Below are 18923 nucleotides of genomic sequence, written 5' to 3' on the forward strand. Positions count from 1 at the left end.
CTCGCGCTCTCGTGCTCTCTCTCGCGCTCTCGTGCTCTCTCTCGCGCACGTGCTCTCTCTCTCGCGCTCTCTCTCTCCACCCCCCTAAATCTCTTTCTCCCTGTCTCTGTATATCTCTAGATGCCATCTGGGGAGGCAATGGCCTAGTGGTATTCTTGCTGGACTGTTAATCCAGGGACCAAGGTAATGTCCTGGGGACCTGGGTTCAAATTCTGCCATGGCAGATGGTGGAATTTGAATTCAGTAAATACCTGGAATTAAGAGTCCAATGATGATCGTGAATCCAATGTTTTTTGTCAGGAAAAATCCATCTGTTTCACTAATATCCTTTCGGGAAGGAAACTACCAAGGGTCGCCAGATCCGAAATATTAACTCTGATTTTTTTTATTCATAGATGCTGCCAGACCTGCTGAGCTTTTCCAGCAATTTCTGTTTCTGTTCCTGATTTACAGCATCTGCAGTTATTTTGGTTTTTACCATCCTTAACTGGCCTGGCCTGACCTGGCCAACATGTGACTCCAGACCCACAGCAGTGTGGTTGACTCATAACTGCCCTCTGGGCAATTAGGGATGGGCAATAAATGATGGCCTAGCCAGTGATGCCCTCAACCCCTGAATGAATAAAGGAAAAAATCTCCATCTATCCACTCATCTCTCCCCTTCCCCTCCTTCCTCCCCCAACTTCGTCTTCAGCATAAATACTGCTTTTTCCTAGCTGTGAACAGTTCTGAAGAAGGATTGCTGGAGTTGAAACATTAACTCTGCTTTCTTCCCACAGATGTTGCCAGACCTGCTGAGTTTCACGAGCAACTTCTGTTTTTGAATAGTTGGCCAATTCATTCGTGAGACACTAACATCAGTAATGGCCACTCAGATGATGAACCAAAAAAAGTTGCTCTGTGGAATTTTAACCTAACGAGAAGTCAATACTTTAAAAGAAAGGAGGGGAGATCTAGACAAGTGTCCAGAGAAAACTGAATAAGTAAATAAAATTAGGAGCCAAATTTCAGCCGTTATAGACTTGGGGTGAACATTATAAATTATCAATTATAAATGGAAGAAACAAAGAAATTTTAGAATATTTTGCTTCCAAGATGTTGTTAATATTTATCCATTTTGGAATTTGTGGACAGATTTTCAAATGGGATGAAGGACTTGTCAAAAATACAGGCAGAAGCTTGCCAGTCTTCCATTAATTAATTTTAATATAGTGAAAAATCATGAGTACCTTGTCCTGAATTCGTGCTAAACACAACTTGTGCCCTACTAAGTCCCTTCACCCAAATGCTGAAGAGCTATAAAATGTTATTGTGTGGTAGGTACCATGTCATATAGCACTGAGTAGATTGATACTAAGCCAGGTTTGCTACTAAAATCTATGATTGTCTTATGTTTGGAAGTGTTTCACAGGAAAAAAATTGTTTTATTGGATTATATAACTTACCTTTTTAACTTTACCTATTTTCAATGTACATTCTTTCTCACTTCATACACAGTCCTCGGCTGACATGTCTTTAGATCTCTCATCTTGCTTTTATTCTGTTCTATGAGACTTGAGAGTGGCTCAGTTTAACATACATATGTGTGCACAATTCTAGCAGGAACACTAAATAGCAATCAGAATCAGAATGCCAATTTGAAATTCCCAGTCTTGAGAGTGCTGAAACTAACTGTAACACCCTGCTGCTCTAATGAGATAATATTAGAAACTAGATCTATAACTTTCCTAGTATATACAACACAGCTATTCTCTGAATAAATTCACTGAATTATCTGAAGAAGTCTGTGAAATTAAAACAAAAGGAGTTGTGGGTTTGGCACAATCAGTTGAAATATTTTGAGCTCAATGATTCTTCTTCAGAAGACAAATCTCCACTACCTTTTAAGACATCAGATATCAGAAAATGATACAAACAGACTTGTCACTTAATTTCTTTTTAGCCATTTTCCTGCTTTTGATAATTGCAACAAATAGATTGTGATAGTAATGCCATCCAATTTGTTTATTTTAAGGAAAAAATATTGGATCACATCCTCTTGATCGTAGGCCAAGTTTTGAAGGATCAAATGACTCTTTGTCTACCTATCACCAGATGGGCAATCCAATGTATGATTTAGCAGATACTGGAGCTGCAAATGCACCGAATATGAATTTTTTAGTTGCTGCTGGACAAGCTATTACAGTCAACACTCCAGGGCAAAGGTGCTCCCCCTTAGGACCTCACTCTGCAATTGGTGGACAGAATCCTCCATCAAATGCTATGTTCCCATCCACAACCTGTGATATTAAACATCAACAAATACCGTTTTCAGCCAAAGGAGAAACAGGCCAATCTGTTCAAATGATAAATTACACTCTTTCAAATCACAGCGGCCAACCAATTGCATTGCAAAGCCCTCAAGTGTCAAGCAATCCACATTATTTGAGGCAGCATTTAATGGCTCAAGGAGAAAATAATGTCCCCTTAGGTTATGCTGTCCAAAGAAGTTCATCTTTCCAAAACAAGTTGCAACAAGAAGGAAATTATGGAACCCTTCATAATAAAAGCCCTGTTACTCAAGGCATTCCTGGCCAGACGTTCCAACAACCTCCAACAGTTTTATACTTGCCTCAGTCCCATCATAGACAACAAAGTCCTACATCTCCTCAAATACAAATGTTATCAAGCCTAACTTCTTCATTTGGAAATGAGTTTTCAGAACTTGCTCCAAATATGATCACACCCTCAAGAAATAGCCTCAACATGGACATTTTTGATATTAATCCTTCCCAGGTGCAACATTGGCAAGTACCGTCTCTATCAAGGAGGGATTCCTTGCAGAACACTGGACTAGAAACATTGCCAAGACCAGCTAGCCATCTTAGGCCAGATAGCCAAATTCCAAACAGAACTAATTCGTTCAACAATCAAATTCAAACTTCACCATCTGTGAGACAAATTCAAACCAGCAAAACAGAATCATCCCTAAACACTACCAACACTATTACAGCAGTAACATCAACCCCTATTCTTCAACCTGTGAAGAGCATTCGAGTTCCAAGACCTGAACCTCAAACTGCTGTAGCACCTTCACATCCAGCATGGTTGCAGAATCAGGGTACAGACAGCAATGATACAATGGAGCAAAAATCCTTGGCACGAGCTGGAGCAGCAGCCTATGTCCTTGAACCTGATGATTACAGTATGAAAGAGATTAGATGTCTTCCACCACCATATCCAAAACATTTATTACTTCAGAACAATGCAGAGCAATTTGATGCTAACTCTGTGTCCATGGATGTGGAGCAGTGTATCAGTGGTGTTCACAGTTTGACATGCAATAAAACTGAGGACAGCAACAATGAGAAAAGTGAGAAATGTAGCAAGCCTAATAAACCAGAGAAGACAGGAAAGGACAAAAAACGTATTCAAACATCCCCTGTGCCGTTTCGCAAAAATAAGGGTGAAGAGAAAAGGGAATCGCGAATTAAGAGTTACTCCCCTTTTGCTTTTAAATTTTTCATGGAACAACATGTAGAAAATATCATGAAAACATATCAGCAAAAATTGAACAGAAGGCTACAGTTGGAGCAAGAGATGTCAAAGGTATTGATTTAACATTGAAATTATAACTGTAGAACTGAACCATTTAATGTTTATATTTCACTGAAACTAAATTTTGTCTTTAATCAATCTTCTTTGAAGTACAGATTTAAAGAGTTTAGTTTCAAAGGTAGCATGCTTAATCACAGAGTGGTTGGAATCATATTTGAGTCCTCATTCCTTTCAGTTCCTATCAGAATTGTATTGTTTTTAATTAAAGTAATATATTGTGGTCTATAGTATGGTCTTTTGGGGAAAAAAAAATCAGCATGGAATTTGTTCCCAGGTCCGCTTGCACATCATCTTTTCAAAACCAGCTGACATGTGGCTTTTGAGATAAATCCCAATTTTGCAAATGTGGCAACACCAGGGATCTGTTGACCCACGGCACTAGCAGAAGTAGGCATTCAGCTTTTTCTGCTGTTCACTTAGATCATGGTTGATCTGATGATTCTCAATTCAACCTTCCTGTTTTATTACGCTTAATTTCCTTACTAATTTCAATTCTGTCTGTCCTAGCCTTGAATATACCTAACAAACCAGCCTTGATGGCCTCCGTAGTAAAGATTTCTGCAGGTACACTCTCTCCGAGAGGGAATTCCTCCTCATCTTGGTCTTAGGTGGGCAACACCTTACTCTGAGATTATGCCCTCTAATCCTAGACTATCCCAGAAGGGGGAAACAATCACTCCAGCTAAGAATCTTATGATTCAATAATTGCTCTGCTCAGTCTTCTAATTTCCAATGAGTACAGGCCCAGCCCATTCAACCTGTTTTCTATAAGACAGTCCCTCTGTACCCAGGATCAGCCTAGAGAGCTTCTCCGAACTGCACCCCCATGCCAGGATATCTTTCCTTGGATAAGGGGACCAAAATTGTTTACAGTATTCAAGGTGTGGTCTAATTAGTGCTCTGTATAGTTTTCACAAGACTTCTCTATTTTTATATTTTATTCCCTTTGAAATAAAGATCAAACAGTTTGTTTGCCTTTCCTATTACCCACTGAAATGGATGTTAACTTTTTGTGATACAGGATGAAGATCCCCAAATTGCTGTGTGTTGCAGCTTTCCACAGTCTTTTCCCAGTTAAATAATACAATACCACGCGCCCACTCCGGTATCCAGCACGCATGGGGAATGGAGTGTGCCAGCTCTATGAACAGTTGCAGTCAGCACTGCTCATAAATACTGTCATCAAGGTTTGATCAAAACAAGAGAGGGGCAATCAAATGATCAGCTCCCAGAGCAAGGAAACCTACTCCCATCTATTGTGCTCGCATGAGTATTCCAGATAAAGGAATACCAGATAACTTTTTTGTTCATCCCACATTACATTTCACTTGCCAAATTTTTACTCTCTCATGTCACCTGTCTATAATCCCTCCGTAGACTCCTGTCATCTTCACTACTTACCACCCTAGCCATCCCGACTATGTTGAATATGTTCCTTAATCTAATTAAATTGTTGGTAGAGACAAAACTAGTCCAGATATGGATGGAAGACTTAAAATCTGTCAAGGTAGCAATTCTTCAAGGATTGAAACCTGTTATAAATGAGAGTTTGCAGCAGAGATTGAAAAGTGGTCTAATAGTTCACTGGCATAAATGAGAAATTTGGGCAACACTGGCTCCTTTGCTGAATGGTTAGAAGTGAACATTGCAGCTTCAGGAAATAAACCCAAAGAACAGTTGATCATTTGGGTCTGAAGACCATTCTTCAGTAAATGCAATAAAGGAAAACTTGCCTGTATTGCAACAACATTCTCTTTTTAAGACCTTGGCTATTTTTTCCTCTCCATGCAATTATAATTCTGCTCTCAGGAGGATCAGATTGTTGGTCTGGAACTGGTGATTAGAAGTAGGTGGTTTACTAATGACTGTCTTAATTGTGATGGTAGCAACTCCTACTGTTTTGTATAATTGTTGGTCCCTTAATTACATGAACTATTTGCCATTCCTCTTATTAAAGCAGAAGTCCATCTCGACAAGCATGCCATTCATCTGTCGAGGCATCATTTTAAATCTTGCGGCTTCTTAAAGAGATGGCCATTTTAATTTCTAAAATTTAGGAGAGAGAGCTTGTGACAGTGTGCCAGAAGTGTGTATAGTGTGTGCTCTTGTCTTTTGGTGTTAAGAAATTGAGAAACAGAACAGTCTTTTGTAGCGAGTTCTACAAGCCCCTGCAGTGTTTAACTTTTCTCTATACTTCATCCAAGGGTTGAGAACCAGTATGAAAGTCGCTTCCACAGTGTAGAATTGGACACATTGCTAAAAGTTCAAGACTTTGTCAAATTAGGGAAACATAATATAACTAAAAGCACCAGAATGCCCATGATACTGAGTACACTTAGAACCCTCAGCCTTCACCTGAAATTGTTCCTTTAATCACAGCCATATGTATATTTAGCCCAGATGATTTCATCTATAGTATCTATCTGTTGTATGTGCGTGCCATCATGCTGTAGACTGCCAATTTTAAGAATGGGCATTTCTGGGTTCTTCCCCAATCCTTGCTGGCATACACCATTTTAAAATGCACACTCTGGCTACCCTTGCTAAGGCTAAGTCTTGCAGACAGATGAGGATTTCGTTAAATTCAGAATTTAGGCTCAGATGATGTCACTCAGACTCTGACCTTGCCTAAGCACAAAGGAGCAGCAGGCACAGAAGACAATAGAAAAGCTGAGTAATTGGTTTTAGGTTGCCTGATGAGCCAGGTGGTACAGAAGTTTCTCCTCCAACCTTCGATGTCATTGACACTGGGTTGAGCAGGACTCAGTTTACCATATCCCTCCTCCCACCCCTGCAGTAAATATCACCGCTTTATTTATCACTATTTTTCATCTTAATCGTAAGTTATTTTTAGTTCATTCTATTCCACTTGCAGAAGACACCAAATTTCAATAGAGAGAGAACTAAGAGGAAGGCCCCTAGCTATTGACCTAAACCCGTGTATGCAAGTCATAGACAGTTTAGAAGATGGAAAGTTGACTGCTTTTAAATATCATCTCATTCTCTTATTGATTTTTCTGACTTAAACATAGAATGCAAGCCATTATTGCATCACCTTTTCTGTTGAAAGCTGTGGGCCAGTTTGCATTTGTGTCTCAAGGACCTATTTTTGAAAGATCTCTGAGCATCGAGCTCATTGGTTCACTAATTGGTGACCATGCTAATCATGTCCGTGATTTTTAAAATGCTTTTGTTGGATGTGGGCCTTGCTAGCAAGGACAACATTTGTTACCCATCCCTAATTGCCCTTGAACAGTGTGGCTTACTATGCCGTTTCATAGGGGAGTTATGATATCAGTCACTGTGTGCTGTGGTCTTGAGTTACATGTAGGCCAGACCAGGTAAGGACAGATTTACTTCCCAAGGAACATTAATGAACCAGAGATAGTAGGAGTTGAAGATGCTGGAGAATCTGAGATAACAAGGTGTGGAGCTGGATGAACACAGCAGGCCAAGCAGCATCAGAGGAGCAGGAAAGCTGACGTTACGGGCCTAGACCCTTCTTCAGAAATGGGTGAACCAAATGGATTTTTACAACATTTCATGACAGTTTACGTAGTCACTGTTACTGAGACTAGCCTAATATGCTAGCTTTGTGAATTCAATTTAAATTGCCTCAACTGCCATGGTGGAATTTGAGCCTGTGCTTCTAAGAGTATCAGCATGAGCCTCTGGATTATTAGTTCAGAGACATTATCACTATGGCTCCACCTCTGCCCAAAAACGGTGACTTTGTTCCATGCATTACAGCTTGATTATACAACATTGCCTTCCATTATGGAGTTTATAGCAACTCTGCATTGGAGCCCCACATGCCACAGGCCCTAAGAGCAGTTGATGCCTATCCTAAGAAATTGCCAGAAGTCATCCTCTATGGACTTTAAGGCATATCTGTGACTTGATAAAATTGTTTTCTTGCTATCATCAATTGTCTTTGGGGAATATTGCTTTACTCATGAAAAGCTGGTTAGCTTGTGTGGCTCAGCTCCTCTGTGTCAGCGTGAAAACATTAAAGGTAGGAGTGGTTGTGACATTGGACATATTGCGGAACTTTGATGGAGTTCTGTATTTTACTACATCTGTCATGTTACCTATTACTAAATTGAAGCCTTCACTGTGCCTCAAATCAATGGAAGTTCATTTAATCCTAGTTTGGGGCTTCTGATGGGTACAGTGCATCTCTGATGTAGCCTGCCTTACTTGAAATGCAGAGATTTAAAAAGGAGTCTCATGGGAAAAATCTGTGACATTGTAGCTACTGCACTGTAATAATTCTGCAAAAGTTCTGAACATACATATTTTAGAGAAATAGTATTAAAGTAGTCCAAAAATTGTTTTCAAATTTAGTCCTTAACAATTTAGACTACTCATATCATGCTGGATAGCGCATCCACATAGATTTTGTGAAAATATGTGAATATTAAAGTTATGCTATCTGAACGTTGATCTGAGCAATGTGCACCTTGCACCTAATAGCTCCTGTTGCCAACTGTCATTTTGTGTAATGCACAAAAAGGGTGGAGATCTGGTATTACAAATCTTCAACTAATTTTTCAGTAAGGATCCAGTTTGTTTATAGGAATAAATAATTTAGCTAAAAGGGATAATAGAGTTTGGGAGTCAAAGCAAGCTTAATTCATTCCATTTTCAATTTATTCTCTTGATGGTGATAGAAAATAATTATTTCTCAGAAACTAAGAGCTCCATATCCTGCTTTTCAAACAGAAGACAATGGATATCAATGGAATCAAAGGTGAAACATTCTGGGTTGTCTGTTTTGTATTATTGTATGGCACATTTGCTCAATTATTCAATAAGGGAGACATCTATAATCTTCAGCAAAGGAATTATCAAATAGTCTTTCAGGGCCTTTGTCTGTTGTTAATCTTTTTTTCTGATACTGTTCATCTTTTTTCAACTAATTTATAATATATGACTTCCAAAGGCAGGACTATCCGAGGCAGAACAGGAGCAGATGAGGAAAATGCTTAATCAGAAAGAGTCTAATTACAACAGACTGAAAAGAGCAAAAATGGATAAGTCACTCTTTGTAAAAGTTAAGACACTGGGAGTTGGTGCCTTTGGGGAGGTCTGCCTAGCTCAAAAGGTGGATACCAATGCTCTGTATGCAATGAAAACCCTACGGAAAAAGGATGTGCTCAGTCGTAATCAAGTGGCCCATGTGAAAGCAGAGAGAGATATTCTGGCTGAAGCTGACAATGAATGGGTGGTCAAGCTCTACTATTCTTTTCAAGATAAGGAAAATTTATATTTCGTGATGGACTACATCCCAGGTGGAGATATGATGAGTCTCTTGATACGAATGGGAGTTTTTCCTGAGTCACTGGCAAGGTTCTATATTGCAGAATTGACTTTAGCTATTGAGAGCGTTCACAAAATGGGATTTATTCACAGGGATATTAAACCCGACAACATCCTTATTGATCTTGATGGACACATTAAGCTCACAGACTTCGGTCTTTGTACTGGATTTAGGTGGACTCATGATTCCAAATACTATCAGAAAGGTAAGTCTAGATTATATAATTGTCTACATTTTCCTTCAGTGCTTAACACATGTTTTATTAATTTTTTTTTGAAAATCATTTTTGTTACCTCATAGTAGAGCAATATTGTGCTTGCTTGTCATCAAAACATCAGTTTTAAAGCAGAAAATGCTAGAAATACTCTGCAGGCCTAGTGACATTTTTTTCACCTGGAATAGTATTTGGGCCTTGGACAGTGAGACGGGAGGAAGCATAAAAGACAGATGTTGCATCTCCTGAACATTATACATGTATGGGAAGATGCAATAGAGAAGTGATGTAAGTAGAATAGAGAAAAGAGAATTAGTGGAGATGGTGTATTTGGATTTTTGTAATGTTTTTGATAAAGTCCCACTTAAGAGGTTAGTGTGTGAAACTAAAGCATATATGACTGATGGTAATATATGGGCATAGATTCAGAATTAATTAGCATTCAGGAAACAGACAGTAGGAATAAATGGATCTTTTTCAGAGTGGAATGTTGTGACTTATGCCCCAGCTACTCGCATTATAAAGCAGCAGTTTGGATGAGGAATCACATGTAATATTTCCAAGTCTGCTGATGACACAAAGTAAGTGGAATTGTGAGTAGTGAGGAGGATGTAAAGATGTTTCATTGTGATTTAGACAAGTTGAGTGAGTGGGCATATGCATGGAAGTTGCAGTGTAAAATGGATACGTGTGAAGTTATCCACTTCAATAGGAAAAACAGAATGAAAGTATTATTTGAACAATGATGTACAAACTTGGGTATCCTTATACAAATCTACAAGAATCTGGGTGTTCTTGTAAACATTTATTGAAAGCAAGCATGCAGCAAGCAGTTAGAAAGGGAAATGGTAATTTGACTTGGTAATTTGGTAATGATAATTTGATTACTGCAGCTGTTCAGTGCCTTGGTGAGATGACACCCAAAGTATTGTATGCAGTTTTGGTTTCCTTACCCAAGAAATATATAATGTGTAGAAAAGGATGAACAGACAGACTCCTGGTGTAGCAGTTTGCTCTTGAAGAGAGATTGGACTAACTAGATCTGGAGTTTAAATGGAGAGTAATCTCACTGAAATGTATAAAATCCTGACAGGGATGGACATACTGAATCCAAAAATAATGTTTCCTCTGTCTGTAGGCTTTGGAAATCTGCACAGATTTGTAAGGACAAACTGTTTTTAACTAACTTGCTTGAGTGTTTTTGAGGGAACAGAGAAGGTTGATGAGGGTAATGCTGTAGATATGAACATAAACTTTTTTAAAAGGCATTTAATCAACCATAATACAACAGATTTGTGGGCAAAGTCAGTGCTCACAAAATAAGAGAGATAGGAGCAACACTAAAATGAAAGGGGTGAATGAGAGGAGATAGTTAGGGGAGTGCCACAGGAGTGGACAGTGATGAGTTGATGACCCACAATCTGCACAGGGCAACCTCTACCTTAAAAGAAGGTGTTCCAAATTTCTCCCTCTTCCCATGCCAAATGCACTAGGCATGAACATTGAAATATTCAAGTCAGTTATAGAGTCATTAGAGCTGTACAGCATGGAAACCGATCCTTCAGTCCAACTCATCCATGGCGACCAAATATTCTAGTCCCATTTGCCAGGATTTGGCCCATATCCCTCCAAACCCTTCCTATTCATATACCCATCCAGATGCCTTTTCAATGTTGTAATTGTACCAGCCTCCATCACTTCCTCTGGCACCTGATTCCATACACGCAACACCCTCTTTGTAAAAAAAAAAGTTGCCCCTTAGGTCCCTTTTTAAATCTTTCCCCTTTCACCTCAAACCTATGCCCTCTAGTTTTGGACTCCGCCACCCTGGGAAAAAGACCTTGTCCTTTACCCCACGCAAGATTTTATAAACCTCTATAAGCTCACTCCTCAGCCTCCTACGCTGCAGGGAAAATAGCCCCAGCCTATTCAGCCTGTCCTTATAGCTCAAATCTTGCAACCCTGGCAACATCCTTGAAACGGTTTAGAAAAGATTTACAAGTTTTACAACATCCTTCCTGTAGCAGGGAGATCAGAATTGCACACAGTATTCCAAAAGTGGCCTAACCAATGTCCTGCATCATGATCTCCTAACTCCTGTACTCAATGCACTGACCAATAAAGGCAAGCATACCAAATGTCGCCTTCACTATCCTATATACCTGCAACTTCACTTTCAAGAAAGTATGAACCTGCACTCCAAGGTGTCTTTGTTCAGCAACATTCCCCCGGACCTTACCATTGTGTGTGTCCTGCCCAGATTTGCCTTTCCAAAATGCAGCACCTCACATTTATCTAAATTAAATTCCATCTGCCACTCTGCGGCCTATTGGCCCATCTGATCAAGATCCCGTTGTACTCTGAGATAACCTTCTTCGCTGTCCACCACACTTCCAATTTTGTTGTCTTCTGCAAACTTACTAACCATACCTCCTGTGTTCACATCCAAATCATTTATATAAATGACTAAAAGCAGTGGACCCAGCACAATCCTTGTGTCACTCTAGTCTGAAGAGCAATCCTCCACCACCACCCTCTGTCTTCTACCTTCGAGCCAATTCAAGGAAATTGGACTTTATAACATATTATGACAAGATCACTTTTGGAGTTGTCGGCAGTCAGTCACAGAACTGCTTGCGCAATTTAGATTAACACAAAGATTAAGCACCACAGTACATCAAATGACATATCATTTGGCTTGTTAGGAGGCTCAATTGCCTATTAATTATCTTTTACAAATGGCAGGCAGGCTTCCTATTTTGGTGCCCTTCCACTTTTACAGGAAATAGGTCAGGGGTGAGCAGACAGGCAGTGGGCTAGCCGCCCATTATGTTTTATGGGCCCTTTCCAAAAATGCACTTATGATTTTGCATCACCCACTATCAGCATATTTTCTTCTTCTCATCACAGACTCTGTCAGATTTGCTGAATATTTACAGAAATTTCTACTTAGTTCATAGTTGCAACACCTACAGTATTTTGTTTTTGTGTCATGTTGACAGCCAGAGCATTAACTTATCATCTTCTGTCTAAATCAGCTTGTCATTTTACAGAATAAAGACCTTTTAATCCCAACTTGACCTGCATGATTCAGGTTCCATAGACTGATGTTGACAAGGATTATGCAGTAGTCCATATTCTGGAAGATCTCAGGTGGAGGGAGATCATAGAATGTACAATAACTTCACATCTGTCATGGGTGCTCTGAAACTTCTAAAAGAATCTTTTACATCAGGGTTTGGTGAGGACAAAGGAAAGTTAACCTTGCTTGTTTTTCCTTCAGCTAAAAGTGTATAGCGCAGAAAACTGTTCCATTCAAACAGCGACCATATTAGACACTCTTTTATTGGATTAACTTGTTAAAGTTAAAGGTGGTCTTTCCTTATAAATTGATTTCAGGAGACTGATGCCACACAGATTCCACTGTTCTCTGTTCATGTTATCATTTGCTGTCCTGTCCCCTAAACACTGAAAATCAATTCCAAACAGACTTCAGTGACAATGCAAATTGTAGAAGGCAGATGATGATATAAATCAGAGAAAAGATTGGCCATGCTAATATTTGAAAAAAAACAAATTAAGGTTATTAGGCCCTAAGACTACCATTGTAGGTTTGAACATTGATAGTGGATGGTCCTTCCGTCATATTTACTAGTGTTGGGAATACATATTTTAGATGAAATGGCGGCAATTTGATCGCCACTGGCTTTCTGGCTGGCGGATGGGCTATCACCATAACAATTAAATTGAGCCCTTTCGTGGTGTTGATGGTCATTGATGCACTAATTTAGCCTGTGCATTGTAGCATATTCTATGTTTACTATAAAAATACCCATGCTACCAGTTAAATTTAAGAAAAGTGTTCCTTGATCTCATGAGGGATGCACTGAAATCAATCTGAGCGCTCAGCCTGTACCAGGAAACCTGAATTTTTATGACTTACGAAATACAGGATCCAGAAAAGATGGGTATATAAGTTTTGACAGGAACCTCTGGAGATGTGTTTTGATGTTGTGTGAAGATCGGATCAGTTCATTGAGACTATGCAAAAGTGTATAAATTTAAGATCACCATAGAAAGAATGAAAAAGAAAATTTAAAAAATGCTTCATTTCCCTTTACTTCCTCTGTCTTTTCAACTCTTTACCCCACCTCTTGTGCTCGCCTCTCACTCATGCCCTCTGTCTGTCTCCTTCTCAATTTTCTGCCATAACCTTTGTTTAACTAGATACATTATTTTATGGGGTCATTATGTTGATGCTTCAAAAGATAAATATTAAAACTTCTGAGGTAACAGCAAGAGAATGGAATTCTACTTAGAGGCACATATGAAGGAAAATAACAATCCAGATTTTCTATAACATTTTGTTACGCTCCTGTTAGACAATTAATGTGATTAAATGAGAGAACTATGCCAGAAGGTTTCACACTTTTTAAACAAGAACAAACTTTATTGTATGTGAAAAGACTTCAGCAACACTATACATTTTATAACTGCTTTTGCTTTGAATGCAGTTCTACTTTTTACTATTCTTCTTGCCCAAGAATTCCTTTATATATTACAAAAACCTTGATGGCTCATTCAATTTTTTAGGGACCAGTTTACAAGGTATGCCACAACCTCTGGAATTTATTTTTATTCTCCTTAGTTTTTCACTAGTCTTCAATTTAATAATTTATAACAATCCTTCTATTAACTTTTGGGAAGTGACCCTGCACACTTTAATTAATATCTCATGACTGAGGATACCTGAGCTCTTCACTTTGGAGACCAGCATCTTTTCACAAGTTTAATCTAACTCTGCCTCGAGTCGTGATTTCTACCTCGAGCTGCAAACAAGGCAAAAGTTCCAATTGTTTTCTCCCTCATGAATTTCAAATTGAGCTTGATCCCCACCTGCAATCCACACAGTGAATAATAAAGTTAGTGTTTTCTTTGTTGAGGGTGCAGGCCTGGCTAATAGTCATCTCCTGTAACCCCTCTCAATAAAATGAATGTACAAAACCAAAAACTAATTGAAGGACTAGAACATGGCATGTGGAACATAATGCAACTATGTTATTCACTTAGTTTTCTGAAATGGAGAGGTTGAGAAGTGCAGATATCCAAAGGGACCTATGTGCCCTTTCTCATGAGTCACTAAAAGTTATATAGGTGCAGCAAGCAATTAGGAATGCAAACGGTGTGTAGGCCTTCGTCACAAGGGGATTTGAACATAGAAGCAAAAAATGTTTTGTTGTGTTTGTATAAAGCCTCAGTGAGATCTCACCTGAAATATTGTGTGCAGTTTCGGTCCTCTTATCTCAGGAGGGAAATACTTGCCAGACAGCGTTTGCAACGTAAATTCAGTTTTACTAATTCCTGAGGCGATGGGATTGTCTAATGAAAAGAGTTTGATGAGACGGAGTCTGGATTCACTAGAGTTGTGCAGAATGAGGGATGACCTCATTGAAATTTACAAAATCTGACAAGGTGTGGCAGGGGTGAATGTAGATGAGATGTTTTTCTTGGCTGGTCAATCTAAAACCATGGGACAAAATCTTAGGCCCTTTGACACTGAGCTAAAGAGGAATTTCTTCACTTTGGAATTTTCTAGCCCAGAAGACTTGGAAGTACAATTATTGAGCATGTTCAAACCAGACGTCTTCTAGAAATTGATGGCATCATGCGATATGAAGATAGTGCAGGAAAGTGGTATTGAGATAGATGATCAGCCATAATCTAGTTGAATAGCAGAGCAGATTAGACAGGCTGAATGGCCTACTGTTTTTTTTTGTATTTCTTAATACAAATACAACTAATACAGTGCTTGTATTCCTTAATCTGAAGATGTGTATCATGTGTCAGTCTTCTAAATGGAAAGTAAAATATGAGATGAATCTGAATGCAATAGACTTGAAAAACATATGCCATTTTGAAATTGTTCATTTTTTTTCTACCGGTATGTAATTATTGTAATTAATCCAATTTAGTAAGATTATGCACATCTGTATTCTGACAACAGGCTTAAATTTTTTCTTAGCTTGTTTGTAGACATTAAGCATCTAGACTTGAGTTGATGTAAAATAATTGAAATTATAAAATGTTTTGCTATGGAAGTTGATGTCAAGTATAACAAATTTTGTATTCAAATGTTTCATTTTCCAATTTATTAAAAGGGAGTCATATGAGACAGGACAGCATGGAACCAAGTGATCTCTGGGGAGATTTGTCTGACTGTAAGTGTGGTGACAGATTAAAGACCCTCGAACAGAGGGCTGCCCGACAACACCAAAGATGTCTAGCCCACTCATTGGTTGGAACTCCAAACTACATAGCTCCTGAGGTTCTGTTACGAAAAGGTGAGTGTTTATAGGGCTTGTTTGGTTTCAGTATATTTTTGAAATGAATATGCAGCAGTAAATTATTGTATCAAAATTCTCCAGACGTTTTCGGAAACTCTACGCTAATTCCAACAGAAGCCCATCAGAATGACCTTAAAGCTTTACTGGGCCTTGCAGGAGCCAGTTGCAGATTTTATTTTGTCAGAAACACAGCTGCCCCTACAATCATCATTGTGTAAGGGGGAAGGCTGCAGGAAAAAAGACACTCTTTATCAGCAAAAACTATCTGGAGCACCAAAACTTTGACAAGTGGTACTCTGCACATTTCCTCAAACTGTCAAAAACTCACTTCTCCAGACTCCTGTAATTTTATTGGGTTCACCAAAGGAATTCAGCAGCAGAAATGTGCTTTAGCTGTGATTTTACCAAAGCTCTGTACATTTGCAGCAAGAGGTACAAGGGAGTATGCAATGCTGTCCTGTTACCACTTAAAGTCATTGAGTGATACAGCACAGAAACAGACTCTTCAGTCTAACTGGTCCATGCAAACCAAGTTTGCCAAACTAAACTAGTCCCATTTGCCTGCATTTAGCCATTTCCTTCTAAATCTTTCCTATTCACGTACCTGTCCAAATGTCATTTAGATGTTGTAACTACCTGCATCTACCACTTCCTGTGGCAGTTCATTCTACATATGAACTGTGTGAAAAAGTTGCCCCTCAGGTCCCTTTTAAATCTTTCGCTTCTCATTTTAAAAATATGCCCTCTAGTTTTGAACTCCCTGCCCTAGGGGAAAGATCTTTTGCTATTCACCTGATCTATTCCCCTCATGATTTTATAAACTTCTATAAGGTCATCCCTGAACATCCTACGTTCCAGTAAAACAAAAGTCCCAGCCTATCCAGCCTCTCCTTATAACTCAAACCCTCCAGTCCTGACAACATCCTTTGTAAATCTTTTCTGAACCCTCTCAATTTAATAATATCCTTCCTATAGCAGGGCGACCCGAACTGTACACAGTACTCCAAAAGTGGCCTCACCAACGTCCTGTTCAGCCACAACATGACATTCCAATTCCTATAAACAAACTCCAAGATTTCCCAAATAATTGACTTTGTTGAACAAATTTAGAATTCTGTTTTCTTTCCCTACTTTCTTGAATAGATATTATATTTGTTTTCTTCCAATCCTTTGTGATACTGCAGATTTAAAGAATTTTGAAAGATCTGAATCAATGTATTTACTGTTTACTTCAGGCACATCTTAAACTTTAGTATATTGACCATTAAATCTGAGACATTTTTGCTTTCAATCTTATTAATGTTTCCAGTGTTTTTTTTCTTTACTTACATTCATAACTTACATTACTCATGTTACACTTTGTACCAAGAGCTTTACCATAACTGAATACCATTGACCAGGAACTAAACTGGACTAGCTATATAAATATAGCTGAGGAAGGGTCATTGGACCCGAAACGTTAACTCTGTTTTCTCCTTCACAGATGCTGCCAGACTTGCTGAACTTTTCCAGCAAATTTGTTTTTGTTCCTGATTTACAGCATTCGCAGTTCTTTTGGTTTTTATTAGCTGTATAATTATAGTGGCTAAAAAAAACAGGTCAGAGCCTAAGAATTCTGTGGCAAGTAATCCCCTATTGTCACCTATGTTTCCCCTAATTTCTCCTGCCATTGAACAAACCTCCAAGGTCCATGTGCAGGAGCAGCTTCTGGAACCAGAAATCAATGGATCCACATATGAATTGACACTTTTCAAGCAGCTGCGCAGCTGAGAAAGAACACTGCTTATGTCGTCAAGGCACAAGTCAGGAACGTGACTTGAAAATTCTTCAGTTGCTAGGGTTGGTGCAGTTCTAACAGCACTTCAGAAGCTTGACACCATCCAGGAAAAAGCAGTCTGCTTGATTGTTATCCTACCCAGCACCTTCAATATTCATGCTTTCCACCACGGATGCACAGGGCCAGCATGTGTAACATCTATAAGATGCACTGCAATAACTTGCTAGGGTTCCATCACAGCACCTTTCAAACCTGGGAGCTCTACCACCAAGAAAGACAAGATAGCAGATGTGTGAAAAAACATCAGTTGCAAGCCTCACACCACCCTGACCTGGAATTACATTGCGTTCCTTCACTGTCACTGTGTTGGAATCATGAACCACTTTCTGTCAACACGGAGGATATCCCCAGACCCCAAGGATTGCAGTAGTTCAAGAAGGAAACTTACCATCACCTTCTCCAAGACAGATAGGGATGCGCAATAAATGCTGGGCTCACCAGTGATGCTGACATCTCATGAACAAATAAAAATGGAACAAATTATCAACACTAAGGAGTACAATTACTGTGGTTCATGACACTTTCACTTCGCTAGTATTCAAGTCACACAGAACATGCATTTATATAAAGTTAGAAGAGAAAAGAGAAGTGTAGCAGGTCTGGCAGCATCTGTGGAGAGGGAGACAATATGACTTTGTCACACAAGCTCAAAAAGTCTTGATGTAACAAGAAATTTAGAAATGCAACTTGTCATTCCCAGTTGGCCATGACAATCTGTAGAATGTACTGGAAAACAACACACAGCAGCCATGTCCTCACTCGGAGACACCAGTCTGCAAGGACATAGACTTCGATGTTGTAGGAAGGTTGGAGGGGGAGGCGATGGGCTGGTTTCATGGTGGCCGACTGGCAGGAGCATACACCCAGTGGAACTTAGACACTTTGCCAACTATGCATCTGGTAAGATCACACACCTGAGTGACATGCCAGCTACCTCCTTGGGAAGCCTCCATGAGACCATGTGTGAAAGCATAATGTGCAGTTTGATTATTAAAGATGTGAGGACTTGGGCATTTCTTCAAAAACACTGCGTGATTTCTCTGACATTCCTCAAAGATCATCTTCTAACACAGCTAAAATGGCAGATGCCAGTTCCGCCTTTCTTGTGTCATTGCTCCAGGAATGGAACCTGGAGAAGGAGATAACGGATGCAAGAACTTCAAGCCCAGCAAAAATGTCAGTTGACAGCGGCTGCTGCATAGCCTCCAGAGGGAGAAGCAGCAGGACAAAATCCACCAAGGAGGTTCAGAGGACTGATGACAATCAGGGTTATACACTTCACTGCAATTATCTGCCAATGGCAGAATGGTAATGTTGCAGAAGATTAAGGATGTTCCTATCCATCACCTCTGAGCTGTGCCAGCTGCTATACAAGGACTTATGCTGACAATGACTAGGTGGCAATCTGATCCCAGTAGCTTTAAAGGTTACAGCTGCCCTTAATTTTTGTGCTTGCATGTCATTTCGAGGAGTGACTGGGAACCTCTGCAAGAAACGTCCAGTTTTAAATGCATTGAAGACGTTCATTATACCATTTTCACCATAGCCCACCTCTTCAACTTTCTTCCCTACTTGCTGATTACAGTCAAACAGCTAGGGCATTAGTAT

At 39.4% G+C, this 18923-nt stretch overlaps 1 protein-coding gene across 1 annotated transcript in view; it reads left to right on the forward strand.

Annotated features, from left to right (window-relative positions):
• Positions 1–18923, forward strand: part of lats2 (large tumor suppressor kinase 2) — a 42038-nt gene that overhangs the window by 11717 nt on the left and 11398 nt on the right. The window contains exons 4-6 of the mRNA XM_048597937.1: positions 2015–3588; positions 8543–9125; positions 15293–15475. Of these exons, the coding sequence (XP_048453894.1) occupies positions 2015–3588; positions 8543–9125; positions 15293–15475 (2340 nt within the window). The remainder of the gene's footprint in view (positions 1–2014; positions 3589–8542; positions 9126–15292; positions 15476–18923) is intronic.

The sequence above is a fragment of the Rhincodon typus genome, chromosome 6 (assembly GCF_021869965.1).
Source record: "Rhincodon typus isolate 14 chromosome 6, sRhiTyp1.1, whole genome shotgun sequence".
In the NCBI taxonomy this organism is placed as follows: Eukaryota; Metazoa; Chordata; class Chondrichthyes; order Orectolobiformes; family Rhincodontidae; genus Rhincodon; species Rhincodon typus.